This window comes from Carassius gibelio, chromosome B25 (genome assembly GCF_023724105.1).
Source record: "Carassius gibelio isolate Cgi1373 ecotype wild population from Czech Republic chromosome B25, carGib1.2-hapl.c, whole genome shotgun sequence".
In the NCBI taxonomy this organism is placed as follows: domain Eukaryota; kingdom Metazoa; phylum Chordata; class Actinopteri; order Cypriniformes; family Cyprinidae; genus Carassius; species Carassius gibelio.
In genome coordinates, this window is record NC_068420.1 from 251,420 (window position 1) to 267,737 (window position 16,318).

Genomic DNA, 16,318 nt, shown 5'->3' on the forward strand with positions numbered 1-16,318 from the left:
AGAATGGATGGATGTGGGGGGGGTTAGAGCTCTGCTTTTCATTAGCGAGAACAAAAAGGCCGGAGAAGTGATTCTGATTAGCGTCTCACACGATCCCGGGTCAGCGGCGGGGTCACATGTGTGCGGTCGCTCTGAATGCAGCGATTGGTCACGGAGGAGAGCGCCAAGAGCACTGTGGGAAAGTGTCAGAGCACTAAACTGTTTTCAGAGAGGCTTTTGAAACACCCCAATCTGACAGATCCGTCTTTACAAGAGGTGTTGACTCTTAGAGAGAGCAGAGGCCAGAAGAGACCCAGTCCAGCCATTAAGATATCACTGCATTCACTAACAAACTCATGATAAAGTACAGTGAGGGCGTTTGTTTAAACCTGGAAATAATGTTTTAAAAATTAAGGGAAAAGTTATTACATAAAATGAAGCGGAAATACATATTAATGTATACATATTAATAACGCTAATATTTAAGGAATAATAATAATTATTTTATTTATAAGAAAAGGTATGACAACTTTTACATATAAATAAGATATTTGTATATATAAATTAAATATATAAATATTTTGATATATACATATACAATACATTTGACATATAATAAAATATGTAAACTTTTTTTATTTATACGTATTTTACATATATGAAAGAAAGGTGGTGACAAAATGAAGAAAAATATTTTTAAAATAAATTAAATACTTGCAATTTAATATAGTTAATATTTAACTATTTAATATTAAATTCTTTATGTATAAATTACGGAGCCCCGCACATGACATGCAGGAAAAAATAAATAAATTGTGCGCACTATTTAGTAAATCGAGGGAATGCAATAGTAATCGTGTGCACTTTTAGTGCAGTGAGGGAAATAATTAGTAAATCGAGCACATGATTTATTTATTTTTTCTTGCATGTCATGTGCGAGGCTCCGTAATAAATAAAATACATGTACATTTTTTCTTTTATGTCTAAATATCTTAGACATAAAAGTTAGGACATCAAATAAAGGAATATTTTATGTATAAATTTAATGTTAGTAGCCTAAATAATTTATAATTTTATTAAATTGCATTATTATTATTATTATTATTATTATTATTATTATTATTATACAATGCTAATTATAAATGTTTAAACTACAACTGTCAGACTCTGCATTTTAGAATGTTGATATGTGGCTGACCTGTGACTAAATATAAATATCTGTAGATTCAAATAGAATTTAAAGGCATTGTGTGTGTGTGTGTGTGTGTGTGTGTGTGTGTGTGTGTGTGTGTGTGTGTGTGTGTGTGTGTGCATGAGTGAGTGAGTGTGTGTGTGTGTGTGTGTGTGTGTGTGTTTGTGCGTGCGTGCGTGCGTGTGTTTATGTTTGTGCATGAGTGAGTGAGTGTGTGTGTGTGTGTGTGTCTCTGAGTGTGTGTTTGTGTGTCTCTCTGTGTGTGTGTGTGTGTGTGTGTGTGTGTGTGTGTGTGTGTGTGTGTGTGTGTGTTTGTGCGTGCGTGTGTTTATGTTTGTGCATGAGTGAGTGAGTGTGTGTGTGTGTGTGTGTGTGTGTGTCTCTGAGTGTGTGTGTGTGTGTCTCTGTGTGTGTGTGTGTGTGTGTGTGTGTGTGTGTGTGTCTTACTAGGGCACAGAGGAGCAGAAGTCATCTCCGGTCCAGATCCAGAGCAGCGGGGCAGAGAAACACCTCTCATGATAACTGGAGACAGATGAGTATAAACTGAGCTTTAATCACATCTGCAGCTCAAGAATATTGTTAAAAATAGACTTGAGCAGTTCTATCATTATTCAATCAGGTGAAAATACTCAATAAATAATTATTATGCATGTCTAGATGTTATAGTGATTGTTATAGTGTGCAGAATGGACTGTATTTATGTGATTCGATTCTGAAAAGTAGCTAAACAACAAAGCAGCAGGTAAATAATATTTATGCAATGTGTAGTTATGTCCATATATGTTAAAAGTGATTAAGTTTAACAACATAATACAGTATATACAGGTAAATAACAAGTACTGTATGTTGACAGTGTTGTGATTGATAATGTGATATCCATCATTACAAACTACTTTAAAGTATATTTTCTAAATCCAGTGTACTAATAATATAGATTACATATAATATTTAAATACAAAATATTTTTAATGTATATAAAACCCAACATCCTAATTCTAATATTTTTTTCTTGGTATTTGTATACATTATATGAAAAGTACAAATAAATAAATATAAAATGAATATAATATAAACCAGTTTCCCATACCTTATAATTGAAGGGAAGAATTAATTAATTAATTAACAAATAAAAAAAATCCTCTTCCCAATATTTTACTCTAAAATGTTGATGATGATGTACAGTGAAAATTGTGACTTTTTAAACTTTCAGTTTACTGTTTTCATAAAGATATCGAGAATCTGAACAGATCAAAGTTTTTAATTTAATTCAAAATTAATTTAATTTATTTTGATGGCGCTATGAGAATGTTAAACTTTGTATTAATACCATAGCTAACTAAATCTAAAAATGTATATGCATTTTCATATCTTGACATAAAATGTTTAAAAATTTTACAGCTATTAAATATATTTATTTATAATATAAATTATATAAATGTAAATATAGACATGCATGTGTTTGTATTTATACATACATAATAAATATTCATAGAACAAAAACTTATATTATAAAAAACATTATTTAATCGTTTGACAGCACTAAAATGAAATCAAAATTTCTGTTCCTTGAAATAAAATATTTTAAAAGTTTAACTTATTTCAGCCAGCTGCCAAGGCAACATTTCATTTAACTGAACTTGAAATATTAAAATAAAAACTGAAATAGAAAATTAATTTTAAAAAATAAACAAAAACTTAATTAAATTAAATTTAAATTAAATCAGAGGATATAAAAGTAAAAAATATACATTAAATATTCATAAAAACTATAATTACCTATAACAAAATTTCTATTACTTTGAATTAATAAAAAAAAAAAATGTAAGTTAGACTTATTTCAGTTAGCTGCCAAGGCAATATTTCATTAAATGAACTTGATGTATTAAAATAGCAAACTAAAAATGATTAAAAAACACATATAAAATAACAACAATTATAAAAACCTAAATTAAAATAAAATAAGAATATATAAATATAAAAATATATCTATACTTCAAATATTGATCAAAACAGTAACAGCAGGTGTTTTTACCTGACGGTGTCTGACCTGGTTCCCCGTCCTGAGACACACACCTGTCCTTCAGCATCAGCCCCGGCGGCCCCGAAACACCCGGCGCAGGGGAACGCAGCAGGTTCTCTATCAGAAAACACTTCCCAGAATTCCCGAATCCTGGATGAGGAAAGCCAGCCATGTCGTTCAGGTTCCTCGTCAGCATGCTCCAGTCTGGAGCGCTCAGAAGAGTTTCTCCTCTCGTGTGAAGAGTTAACTTCATTAAAAAGCACAAAGGGGACAATGCTGCGCGCTGTGATTGGCTCTGATAAGACTGGCTCTTTCTGGGGGACGGAGGTGGGACCCCTTCATTCATTATGTCAAAGCTCCCATTAAATGATAGACACAGGAGACAATGGACTCCCGGCCAAAGTTTAACTTGCACAGCAAACAGAGTAATATCTTTCTTCAGCACCAGCCTTTGAGAGAATCTGAGCCTCAGTCTATCAATGTGGACTGTATTTCTTTACTTTATTGTTGGCCGTCCTCACAGCTGCGGACACTGAGAGCTTGTTTGCAATCAATGAGAGCTACTTTACAATAATTAATGCATGTGTGAAACTCACTTCAAGTTTTAAAGAACACGTCCTGAATCTCTTAGCTCCAAATCAGAAGAAACAAATAAGAAACAAGATTTAGAATGAAGCTTAATTTTAGCATCAAGATCATTTTTCCTTAATTAATTAATTTAATAATAAAATAATAATAATAATAATGATATAAATAATGTTTTAAAAAATTATATATTATTTAATCAGTATTTTTTTTATAACTGCCTGTAATAATTACATAATTTAATTTCAACAATAATTTTACACAATAAATTATGGTATTACAGTATTACAAAGCAAGATCTTGATACAATGTAAAAAATTAATCAAATTTGAGCACACTTGGGATTATTTTATTAAAAATAAAGAATGTTACCCTAATTAATTATTTAATTGAAAAAAGAAAATCTCTTTACCATAATGTGAAAAAATATGGTATTTAAGTTGTATTTAAAATGTCTTTAATTTACGGTAAAAAAAAAAGGAAAAAAAATGTTTTTTACAAATGTTATGTATTAAAGGATGATCTAATGAGTATTGAGAATTACAAAGAAAACAGACCTTATAAAATGCAAAACAGGGTAAAACATAAAGTTTTAGCATCACTAAGAATATTTTCTTCGAAAAAAAACATTAATTAGCTTTACCATGATGTCAAAAATAATGATGTTTTATATTTCAACTGTAAATTTAATTAAAATTTACAATTAACTTGAATTGAATTGAATTGAATTAAAAAAATGTATTTTCTTTTGCAAAGCAGAGGTGTCATAAAACCAAAATCTGCTTTTATTCAACATTACAGGGAAAAAGCTGTGAACATTACTTTACTTTTGTCACAAGCCAAAAGAGACTCTATATCTACAAATATTAAAATATGTGTATCTCATAAAAAATGTTTGCAAAAAAATCTGAAAAAGGTTTTAAAGCATTTGCAGAGTTTCACTGTCTCACCAAAGATTAGACTTGTTTTTTTTGGCATATGTGTTCTGGGTCAGATGTGCTGGAGATGTGTCTGTGCTCGGTGTGTGTCAGACCTGCTGGATGTAAACAGGCATGTCCCAGCGCAGGGGGGACCCGGGCCCGTCTTTTGGGGGAAACATCACCTCATGCTGGGCATGCTAATCGCCGCAGACAGCCGCTCTCTTTGTCCCCTCGACACAGAGCCAAAGGGCACATGTAATCAAATTTGCAGTTTCATTGGCCTCGCTGGTAGCATGCAGGCCGGCGGACGATGAATATGTAATGTGTGTTAACACTCGGGTTATAGATCAAGAAATGATCTTGTGACTAATCAGACGAACAACACACATCAATGCGGTTATAACAGTGTGACGGACCGGTCAAATCCCTCACACTAGACCAGTGATGCAGATGTGGTTTAACTTCGGGAGAATTTAATGCATTCAATTACAAAATAAGAGCCTTGAAAACTCAGACATGTTTACTGATGAAACATCTTACTAAAACACATGATAATTGCAAATGATGTACGTGTGTGTGTGTTGTAGTCTGCGTGGTTTTCCCAAACAGGCAGAATTAGTCCTTGATGAAGTGGAGTCACTCAAACATTAGTTGATGTGATCTTTGTCAAGAGCGAGAGAGTGTAAAGAGCCTGTGGTTGAGAGAGCAGCTGTGAAAGGTCTCTCTCCTCTTTCAGGCCGAGGTCGTCTATCAATGGATCCGTCCTCTGGGCTCTTCACACACTGAATGGAGACCCAGGCTCTGAATCAAAGAGACACCCGGGACCCATAATGCATCTGAGCGGCTGGAACAAGAGGAAGTCAATCAGCCCAGTTTGATTCATGCTTTGGATGCCATTTTCTCCAAAAAAACAGACATTCAACTCCAAGCTCTGCAATGAATTCTGACAACAGTTCAATCATGAAATCTGCTTCTGTAGTTAAGATCATGCTAAAACCCTTCATATTGGTTCAAATGTGACTTCATTCATATTCCTAATAGCAGTCAATCACATCCAATTACAAAATAATTTTTAACCAGTTTTTTATTTTTATTTTTATGAACTGTCCAAATGAATGATTCACTAAAATGAATCAAATATTATTGAAGAGCTTGTTTGAGTATCATCACAATACACTATATATGCACACACACACACATACTGTAGGCTAATTTACTAATATATATATATATTAGAGGAGGCTGTTCGGGACTCGGTTGATTCAGATCTGCACTTCGGAGCCTGTTCGCGACTCGGTTGATTCAGATCGGCACTTCGGAGCCTGTTCGGGACTCGGTTGATTCAGATCGGCACTTCGGAGCCTGTTCGGGACTCGGTTGATTCAGATCGAAACTTCGGAGCCTGTTCGCGACTCGGTTGATTCAGATCGGCACTTCGGAGCCTGTTCGCGACTCGGTTGATTCAGATCGGCAGTTCGGAGCCTGTTAGGGACTCGGTTGATTCAGATCGGCACTTCGGAGCCTGTTAGGGACTCGGTTGATTCAGATCGGCACTTCGGAGCCTGTTCGGGACTCGGTTGATTCAGATCGGCACTTCGGAGCCTGTTCGGGACTCGGTTGATTCAGATCGAAACTTCGGAGCCTGTTCGCGACTCGGTTGATTCAGATCGGCACTTCGGAGCCTGTTCGCGACTCGGTTGATTCAGATCGGCAGTTCGGAGCCTGTTAGGGACTCGGTTGATTCAGATCGGCACTTCGGAGCCTGTTAGGGACTCGGTTGATTCAGATCGGCACTTCGGAGCCTGTTCGGGACTCGGTTGATTCAGATCGGCACTTCGGAGCCTGTTCGGGACTCGGTTGATTCAGATCGAAACTTCGGAGCCTGTTCGCGACTCGGTTGATTCAGATCGGCACTTCGGAGCCTGTTCGCGACTCGGTTGATTCAGATCGGCAGTTCGGAGCCTGTTAGGGACTCGGTTGATTCAGATCGGCACTTCGGAGCCTGTTCGCGACTCGGTTGATTCAGATCGGCACTTCGGAGCCTGTTAGGGACTCGGTTGATTCAGATCGGCACTTCGGAGCCTGTTCGGGACTCGGTTGATTCAGATCGGCACTTCGGAGCCTGTTCGGGACTCGGTTGATTCAGATCGAAACTTCGGAGCCTGTTCGCGACTCGGTTGATTCAGATCGGCACTTCGGAGCCTGTTCGCGACTCGGTTGATTCAGATCGGCACTTCGGAGCAGGAAGTGTTTGTCAAACAGTTAATTTGTGATAAATGAATATTTGACCTGAGGCTTTTTTTTTAACCTGTCAATGTGATTTTTAAATGATTTCAACGACTTTTGGATGTCAATACTTCTTGTACCTCAGTTGCATGTGTCGTGTTTTATGAATTGTGGATGGATTAATCAACTGAGAAATAAAGTTGAACATAAATTATCATGAACTCTTAAATATGATGATGAAAAGAAAAGGTAATATTGCATATAAAATTATATCTAAGTATGAACCCAGACAGCACACATACGTTGTGCCGATGTCGAGCCGACCTACAAAATTCCATCGGGACGATATCGCTCAGGGAGCGTTTGCTAATAGGCAAGATGTCTCGGCGACGTCGGCCTCTGATCGGAAATGCTCTCCGGCCGATGCTGAGACGATACATCCCGCCCGCTCTGCGTGGACGCGGTTCACCGGCGTTTTGCTCATCGTTACGGACCACCCGCGGCTACCGCCGCTGGTTTATAATAAAACAATACACACCACTCTCAAGAACAGACGCAACTTTATTAATATTTTCATTTATTTCATATTACATGTACAAATACAATAACATTTACCAGATGCTTTGATCAAAAGTGGATAATTCGGGATTATTTGTAGTCTTTTGAACATTAACCATGATTTTACTACAACTTTTGCAGTAAAACCATAGTAAAAACAAAAATAACCATTACTACAGTACTTGCATGGTTAAATGTTGTATGAGTATAGCACTTTTTTCACAATACTTATTTCAAAGTAGGTTTACAGGAAATGCATGTTTCAAGGTTACAGTTTAAAAAGCCAGAGATGACTGAGACTCACTGGGAAGACCATCTAGTTCATAATAAAAAGTCATGTGTTCAGTGCTGTCAGCATCGCATGCAAACTTTATGCCAAGAACTTTTTAAAAAGTTACATAAACACAAAATAAAACCAGGTAAACAATATAATTAAGCAATTAAAATGTTTTAAATTGCATGATAAAAGTTCAAAAATATTTTCTGATAAAATCTTACTAAACAAGTCTCTAGTTTTGTATTCAGTTAACATTAACATTATCTTTCAACATTTTTAAAGTGATGCTTACAAATAAAAGGGGACATGTAGGTCTACATAACTCAGAGAGTAAATATTGTTCATTTACAGATATAAGAGACGTTACAATAAAGCAGTTTGAAAATCATCAAATTTACCCTTATAGGCAAAATAAGGATAATATTTGTTTTGTGTGTCCAATGTTTTGTGTGTTCATGTACAGTTGTCGTCTGTAGTCTTTGTGAGCGTTGGTGTCATCTGAAGTCTTCACAAGTGAGTTTGGATTCAGTCTGGAGCTGCTGTAATCTCTAGAAACCTTGGGATGGCCATCCTGAGATAGAGGCAGGAAATAAAAAGGAGAAAGTTTATAATAGCTGCTGCTGTTCATATTATTTCAGACAAAATATTATTTATTTAATCACATATAACTGGAGTGCATGGTTATTAGATGTGTTGTGTGAATACTAAACTATGTATTTTAATTTAATTTAAACAACAAAAAAAAAAAGTGTGTCCGAGCCCCAAATATTATTTGGAAGGCTATTTTCAAAGTAAAATACCAATAGGTTTTACTTCCTTTAGTGGACTTTGATAAATTCTTGGTATTAGAATTTAGTGACCTCACTACAGGCCATGCACCATAGATGCTGCTGCCTCAATTTGAGCTTATTTTGCTATATATATATATATATATCTGATTTAATCACAAGTAGGTTATAAACACACATCCACTTCCAATTCACCAATCAATAAACAAAAATCGACACACTGCCACTAATGCTCTCAAAAATCAGTTTATTGATGAAGTGTTTCACGTGATCCCTGTAAATGTATTATTTGTGGAACAGGCATCTCTTTAGAATGGAATATACATTTCAGTAGGTGGAACATTATATTTGTAATTTATAATTTATACTACCGTTAAAAAGTTTGGGGTCAGTACGATTTTTTTTTTTTACATCTTGGAGAAAAATTTCTTCTGCTCACCAAGGCTGCCTTTATTTGATCAAAAGCAAGTAAAACAACTGTAATATTGTGAAATATTACAATTTAACACAACAGTTTCTACGTGAATATATTGTGAAATGTAATTTATTTCTGTGATCTAAGCTAATTTTTATTACTCCAGTCTACAGTGTCACATGATCCTTCAGAAATCATTCTGATTTGCTGCTCAATAAACATTTTCAATTATTATCACTGTCTTATCAATTATCAAAAGTTAAAACAGACATTTCTGTTTCAAACACTGTACTGTTTTAAAACTTTATTCATCAAAGAATCCTGAAAAAATGAAGGAACACAGCGGTTTTCAACACTGATAATAGTCAGAAATGTTTCTTCAGAAGCAAATCAGAATATAAGAATGATTTCTGAAGGTCATGTGACACTGAAGACAGGAGTAATGATGCTGAAAATACAGCTTTACCATCACAGGAATAAATGACTTCTCTAAATATATTCAAATAGAAAACTTATTTTAAATTGTAGTGAACTGTTTTCATTTCATATATTAAACTGTGGTTGCCATAAAAGACTTTCAAAAACACAAAAAAAACCATACCTTCCCAAACTTATGAAACAGTTGTGCATGTTCAAGTTTGTACTTACTAGTCCTGCAGTTTATAGCATCTTTGAGATGTTGTCTGACAGCAGCGGTGGGCCGTCAGGGTGAGCAGGGCTCTGCTGGCCCTATAAAAAACAAAATTGTGTGAAAAATGCTTTTACAGACTATTTAGTTATCATTTACATTTGTGTAATGTTCACACATTGCTTGTGATTAGTTTAGTTGAGGTTGACCTGGAATATCTTACATTACAAAAAGTCTATGGCCAGCACTACAGATGGTTCTACCCTTTTGATGAAAGAAGTCACATCTGATTTGTTACAAGCATTAGTGACAGAATCATCAGCCAATCAAATGTTGACATTCAATGACAGCACGCCCTCTATAAATCGGTATCGGCCAGTGTGGTCCAAACTAGCTATCAGTATTGGAAAAATCCACTATCGGTTGATCTCTAGTTGATAATAATGTAGTTGATAATACAAGACCAAATCAATACCGGTGGCTACTGGTGATACATTGAGGTCTAATGAAGCGAAATGATCGGTATTTAGGAGAAAATGAACACTACTTACAACAGTATTACCTTTAATCCATAGCCTGGGCAACCAGCTGTCAGCACGTTCACAACTGTCTGTAGAAACTCTCTATAGAACGTGACTTCTCTGTCGCATGACAACAGATGCACGGGCGAGATACTGGAGCTGATGACGCTGTTTGCCGGCGCAGCATCGTGATGTCTATCAGCCATCGGCGATGGACGATGGCATCGTCAATCAGGCCAACCCTAACCAGGATGACATAATTAAACAATTGTACACAACTGTTGTACACAGTTTTTATAATTTATTAGCTAAACAAATGCACAGCTTCCACCAATAAAAAAAAATAGTTAAAGCAAGAGTACAGCACCAACTACTGTTACCCGGATGAGCCTGTGTTAGTACATTTTACAGGTTTTTATCCAGGGATAACATGCATCGGAATGTCGCAACTGACCAATCAGAATCAAGTACCCACAGAGCCATGTAATAAAAGTAATTAGCTAATGGTAAACTAATCATTTACAAAACATGACTATGTGTTCATAAATGATTAATAAGTGATGTTAATATTTTTATCTATGTTCTGTAGATTAAGTTATAAATAACTTACAAAGCTTTCTGCACCCACAATCTAAAGTGTAAACTACTCATCAGTTGTAAATGTAAACTTTCCGGTTACAGGTTGGTTGATTTTGTGTGTGTTGGTGTGTGTGTGTGTGTGTGTGTGTGTATATATATATATATATATATGTGTGTATGTATGTATATATATATACACGCACACACAACTGGAAACCACAAAGTTTGTAAAACATTTACAACTGATGAGTAGTTTACACCTTAGATTGGGGGGTGCAGAAAGCTTTGTAAATGATTTATAATGTTCAGTGAGATAATAGTACAATGTTGACATTTCAATGATTTATAAGTGATTCATAATATATTAACTACTAACTATTAACCATTAAGGCCGGGTTCACACCGCAAGCTGCAGCAGAGCAGAAGCAGCGCGTATTTTTTTCGGTGCCCATGTTAACAGATGAGAGCGTTCACACCGCACGCAGAGGCGGCGCGGCAGAGCGTAGCAGAAGCAGAGCAGAAGCAGCAGTGCCGCGATCGTTTCGGCGCTGGGTCTATTTTTGCAGCGCTGCTGACGCTCAGTTAAAGTGAAAGTACACCTTTGATGGACAAAATAAATATGATTTCACACAAAAAGTGCTCTAACTGCACAAAAAAAGCACATCTAGGGTGTTTTAACAAGAACTAGAGTATGTTACGAAAAGGAAATTAATATAAAAAATCTGTATAGAAGATAAAGTGACCATGGCCAAAATGATCAGGATCATGGCCAAAATACACATGTACTTAAACGAAAATTTGCCCAAAATTTGCATTAATGATATCTACTGTGTTCTTAGCAAATTACATAAAAAATGTATGATATTTAAAACCACATATTTTTATATTTTTTATTATAATTTTATTTTTAATATATATATATATATATATATATATATATATTTTTTTTTTTTTTTTTTTTTTTTTACAAAATCTGTTAAAGTACTTACAGTTCTATCCAAAAATAGACTTTTTTTTGCCGAAATACAAAAACAACTTTAAATAATTTATATTGCTAGCTTAGCCTTGGAGATTTATTTATTATTAGTAGTATTCTTTTAATAACTAGGCCTATGTATTGGCAGAAGAACGGAATGTCGTGCTAACAATCATAAACAACAGCACGTGGTGTCACAGGCGGTGGTCTTCAGAGTGCACCTGGAAAGACAATAATGGACGACACTCGTCTCATTGTGGAAGTTGAGAAATATCAAGTTCTTTATGATCCACACAATGTACTTTATAAAGACTTGCAGGAGAAGGAAAAAGCATGGGATGAAGTTGCAGCGGCTCTTATTGCAGATGGTAATTCATTTTATAGTGTTTTTGACGCTTTCGCTGGCACACGAGCAAACAACTCAATATTTGATTCAAAATTGATTCAATTGGAACCATTTATTTACAATTTCTAAATTACACATAAGCACACAAATAACAAAAGCAGGTGATACATGCATATATAATAAACAAGTAAATGCTGATTTCAAGATGAGCAGGAAGTCAAGGCTGTGAACCATCTACAATACACATAATTTAAAACCGTTTATTAAATTGGTTTTCATGGTGTTTTTTGGTAAATTTGATTGGAAACAAACCCAGTGACAAGATGGTAATATGCACTATGTTCTCTCCTACGTCGGTTAATGGGATGAACCCAAAGTCTGGGTCTTTTTAGTCTCCTTAATAACAAATATAGCGCGATGGCCTTTCTTCTATCAACAACACGTACTGCACGGAAAACAAAGACAGCAAAACAAAGATCCAACAAAAGTAACAATTAAATTATTAATTAAAAAAGCTTCTTGCCTAGTCTTTTTATTTAAATGTATTTTAAATGGGAAATAAAGCAACGCGAACGTGAGCACTCTGACCAAAATCTGCTGTTCAGTTGCGCGCTGCCTCCGCTGTCGGTGTGAAAGCAAAATAGGCGCGCGCTGCTTCTGCTCTGCTGAAACTTGCGGTGTGAACCCGGCCTAAGGATCTGTTTGATTTTTTTCATGATGTTATTTTTTTTAAGATTGCTTATGAAAGATGTGTAAATCATAGCATATTACTTAATCATTAGTGAATGTATATTCATGTCACTTGTAAATTATTTATAACTTAATCTATAGAACATAGATAAAAATATTAACATCATTTATTTCTATGAACACAGTCATGTTTTGTAAATAATTAGTTAATCATAATCTAATTACTTGTAAATGACTTTTAAAATGAATTTACAAAAAGTACACAAATTATTAGTATATCACTTATTAGGCGCTTATGAATGTTTTGTAAATGATTAGTTCATCATTAACTACTCACTTAAAAGTGACTTACAACTGAACTTTATTATAAATTGTTACCAAAAAGTCACCCACACCTTGGAAGACCTGAGGGAAAGTAAATTAACAGCAAATTTTCATTTTGGGGTGAACTATCCCTTTAACCCACACTAATCTAGCCTACTGCTGAAGTTGTTGATCAGCCCCGTCATTGTTGTTGAGAGCCTGTGTGGGGCATAATATGTGCATTAAGGGGCGGTCACACTGCACTTTTCGCTCCACTGACTTCCATTCATACACATGCAAATGCGTCAGACCGGAAACCCAGGCTCATGCGAAAATTTTCGCATTTCGCTGCGTTCGAAAGTTCAAGTTTGGTGAACTTTGACCTGCGAATTCGCATCACGTGAAGTCGTGGGACCAGTAGATGATCGATACGTCACTGCGTGAGCTCTCTGTACAGAAATTAAAAAATGAAGTGCTAATTTTAGCCGTAGTGCAGCATCCTATTTTATATAATACATATTTAAAAGATAATTTAAAAAGAAGCTGCATGGTTCGCAGTGTCAATGGAAACAGGAACAGATGGCACATTTGAATGAGGACACGTTCTATATTTTTTTATTGTTTAGTGTGTATATTTATAGAGAGAGACAGAGTGCAATATAATAAGACGCTTTCGACACCATCGCCAAAGACACAGTAAAAGCACAGATTAACCCATGTTGTGATAAGGGGAAACCGTTATATCTTGCTCCCGCCCATATTCGCAGTGGCGTCCAAAATAATTTTGCACGTTCAAAGGCTAGTGTGACCGCACCTTTACACATATGGCTGCGTTAGCTGTAACAGAGATGTGTAAGATGTGTACAGGTATCTAACAGTTGTTTACTGAAGGCCCTGACTGAAACCCCACGGTACTCACTGTCTGACAGCAGGTTCACTCAGACTCTGATCGTCATCACTGAAGAGTCCAGGAACAAAACAAGCCATCTGACACAGAGTCAACAATATTTACTCTGCAGTTCCAGGTTCATTAGAAGGAAACAAGCTAGAGTAGAGGTGAAATGGAGATAAAAGACAGAATAATATATAACAATTATAATAATATGTAATATACATATTCTACTACTAAAAATATAATCTTAAAATAACACAATCTATATTTTTAGTTTTAGCTTGAGTGTGACTTACGTCATGATGTCAGGGACTTCTTAAAATTGGTGAAATGTATTCTGAAAAAGGCATATTCATGTATTTCATGAGCTTCTTCAGTTCACCTGTATTTCTAAGTCAGTATCTCCCTTCATAAATGTTGAAATCTTGGAGCTTCACTTCTGTTCTGTGGAGTTTCTTTCTGTCCTCCTGTAATCACAGAACAATTTGTATTAATATCTGTTTATCATGAAATATCAAAACTAATGTGAACTTGATTTCACCCGATTACACTCTCACTGTAAGTGACGTCATCGATTCAGTAAATCAGCCTTTTCCAATAACATACTGACAAATCACCAGCAAAACATTCACAGAGCCATCAAAATATCTCATACACACACGAAGATTTGATTAAAAGCCCAGAGTTTCATCAACAAGAGCTCAATCTATAGAGTTAGCCTACCTGAAAACTGCTAAAATGCTAACGGACTTTTCCGAAGAAAATAAACCGTTTCTATAAAATAAATTTAATTGAAACATGTCAATAACAAGCAAGAAACGTGTCAGGAACATTTGTATGTAATATTTGTGTGATTTTAGCGACTAAACTTACCTAAAACAGTGTAAACCGCAGCGAGAGAAGGAGATTACTGTTTGCCAGTAACGGTTTTTGTGTTGACGCCCCGTTTCCATGGCAACTCTGCTCCTCGCGCAGAACTCACCGCACACACAGCATTTACACAAACAAACATCTATAGTTAAAACATTACATTTATAATGTACAGTCTCGTTCAATAATCATTCAATAATTAATTTAAAAATCATTTTGTTTTAATCAAATCGAAGATTTGATTAAAAGCCCAGAGTTTCATCAACAAGAGCTCAGTCTATAGAGTTAGCCTAACGTTACCTGAAAACTGCTAAAATGATAACGGACTTTTCCGAAGACACTAAACCGTTTCTATAAAATAGATTTAATTGAAACATGTCAATAACAAGTAAGAAACGCGTCAGGAACATTTGTATGTAATATTTGTGTGATTTTAGACACTAAACTTACCTAAAACAGTGTAAACCGCAGCGAGAGACGGAGATTACTGTTTGCCAGTAACGGTTTTTGTGTTGACGCCCCGTTTCCATGGCAACTCTGCTCCCCGCTAGCGCAGGACTCACCGCACACACAGCATTCACACAAACAAACATCTAGAGTTAAAGCATTACATTTATAATGTACAGTCTCATTCAATAATACATTTAAAAATCATTTTGTAGTTCAGAAGCAACAGCAACAATAGCTCACCATATTATTTCACCGGATTATTTCTGGAAGCCTGTAAAAGAGTGAAAAATACGGTGAAAAAGCAGTCAGGACTTCTCTTTAATAATCCGCTTTTACATTTTCCCTCCGAGAAACTTCTGAAAACGCATTAAGGCGTTAACATTAATGTTAAAAAATCGCTGAAAATGAGCCAGACTCTTTAGCTGCCCATAGACTGTATAAACGCAGTACCTTTTCAGTGTCACAGAATTAACAAAGTAGTATTTTTTGTCTAATTGAGCTGAAGTGAAATCGTAACGTTACCTCAGAGTCACAGATGTCGCTGGGATTATCCTCTTCTCTCTCTGGGTGGCTAAAAGAGACGAATACTGGGCACGCGCACACAGATAAGCGCGGCATCGGCCCGCGGTCGTGAACCAACTCAGGGCCGACGACTGATGAGCTGGAGAACAGAGCACTGACCAAATGATATCGGCCTCCGCCAGGCCGATGTTTTATAGATGTTTTAGGTATAGAGGCCGACGTTTCGATATTGGGCCGACATCGGCCAGACGTACATGTGCTGTCTGGGAACTAACTTGCGCAGTACAGTAAATATTCTTTCTCTACCCTAAATCATTGAAAAAATGTTTGGCTCAGTTTACAGAAAAGTGTACGTCATACATCCTTTCATTATGATGCAACATAGTTTCCTCCTCAGATGAGTATTTAACATCTTTATTATTGTGGGGATTAGTGTGTAAGTGCTACACACAAACACACACACACACACACACACACACCGGTCAGAGCTTGGGATCAGAATGATTTATTTATTTATTTATTTTTCACAGAAATAAATTATATTTTAAAGGATATTAAAATAGAAACCATTATTTTATATA

General features: G+C 35.7%; 1 protein-coding gene and 1 long non-coding RNA gene across 10 annotated transcripts in view; both read right to left on the bottom strand.

Moving 5' to 3' along the window:
• Positions 1–3,641, bottom strand: part of dbx2 (developing brain homeobox 2) — a 9,079-nt gene extending 5,438 nt beyond the window's left edge. The window contains exons 1-2 of one of the 2 annotated variants that reach the window (XM_052598328.1): positions 3,219–3,641; positions 1,619–1,693 (exon numbers count right to left, since the gene is read on the bottom strand). In XM_052598328.1, the coding sequence (XP_052454288.1) occupies positions 1,619–1,693; positions 3,219–3,537 (394 nt within the window). In that variant the 5' untranslated portion in view covers positions 3,538–3,641. Of the gene's footprint in view, positions 1–1,618; positions 1,694–3,203 lie in introns of both variants that reach the window. The other variant, XM_052598327.1, reaches the window with a different exon arrangement.
• Positions 3,642–7,465: 3,824 nt separating this feature from the next.
• On the bottom strand, positions 7,466–16,002 carry LOC128014753 (uncharacterized). 8 transcript variants are annotated; one of them, XR_008183649.1, is made up of 9 exons: positions 15,456–16,002; positions 15,066–15,358; positions 14,769–14,907; positions 14,619–14,669; positions 14,192–14,362; positions 13,923–14,048; positions 10,151–10,351; positions 9,609–9,689; positions 7,466–8,328 (listed from the first exon to the last, which is right to left on the bottom strand). It is a non-coding gene; the product is annotated as an uncharacterized LOC128014753 (long non-coding RNA). The 8 variants fall into 8 exon arrangements; XR_008183648.1 differs by having other exon boundaries at positions 15,066–15,116; positions 15,216–16,002; XR_008183646.1 differs by having other exon boundaries at positions 15,066–16,002.
• Positions 16,003–16,318: the final 316 nt, after the last annotated feature.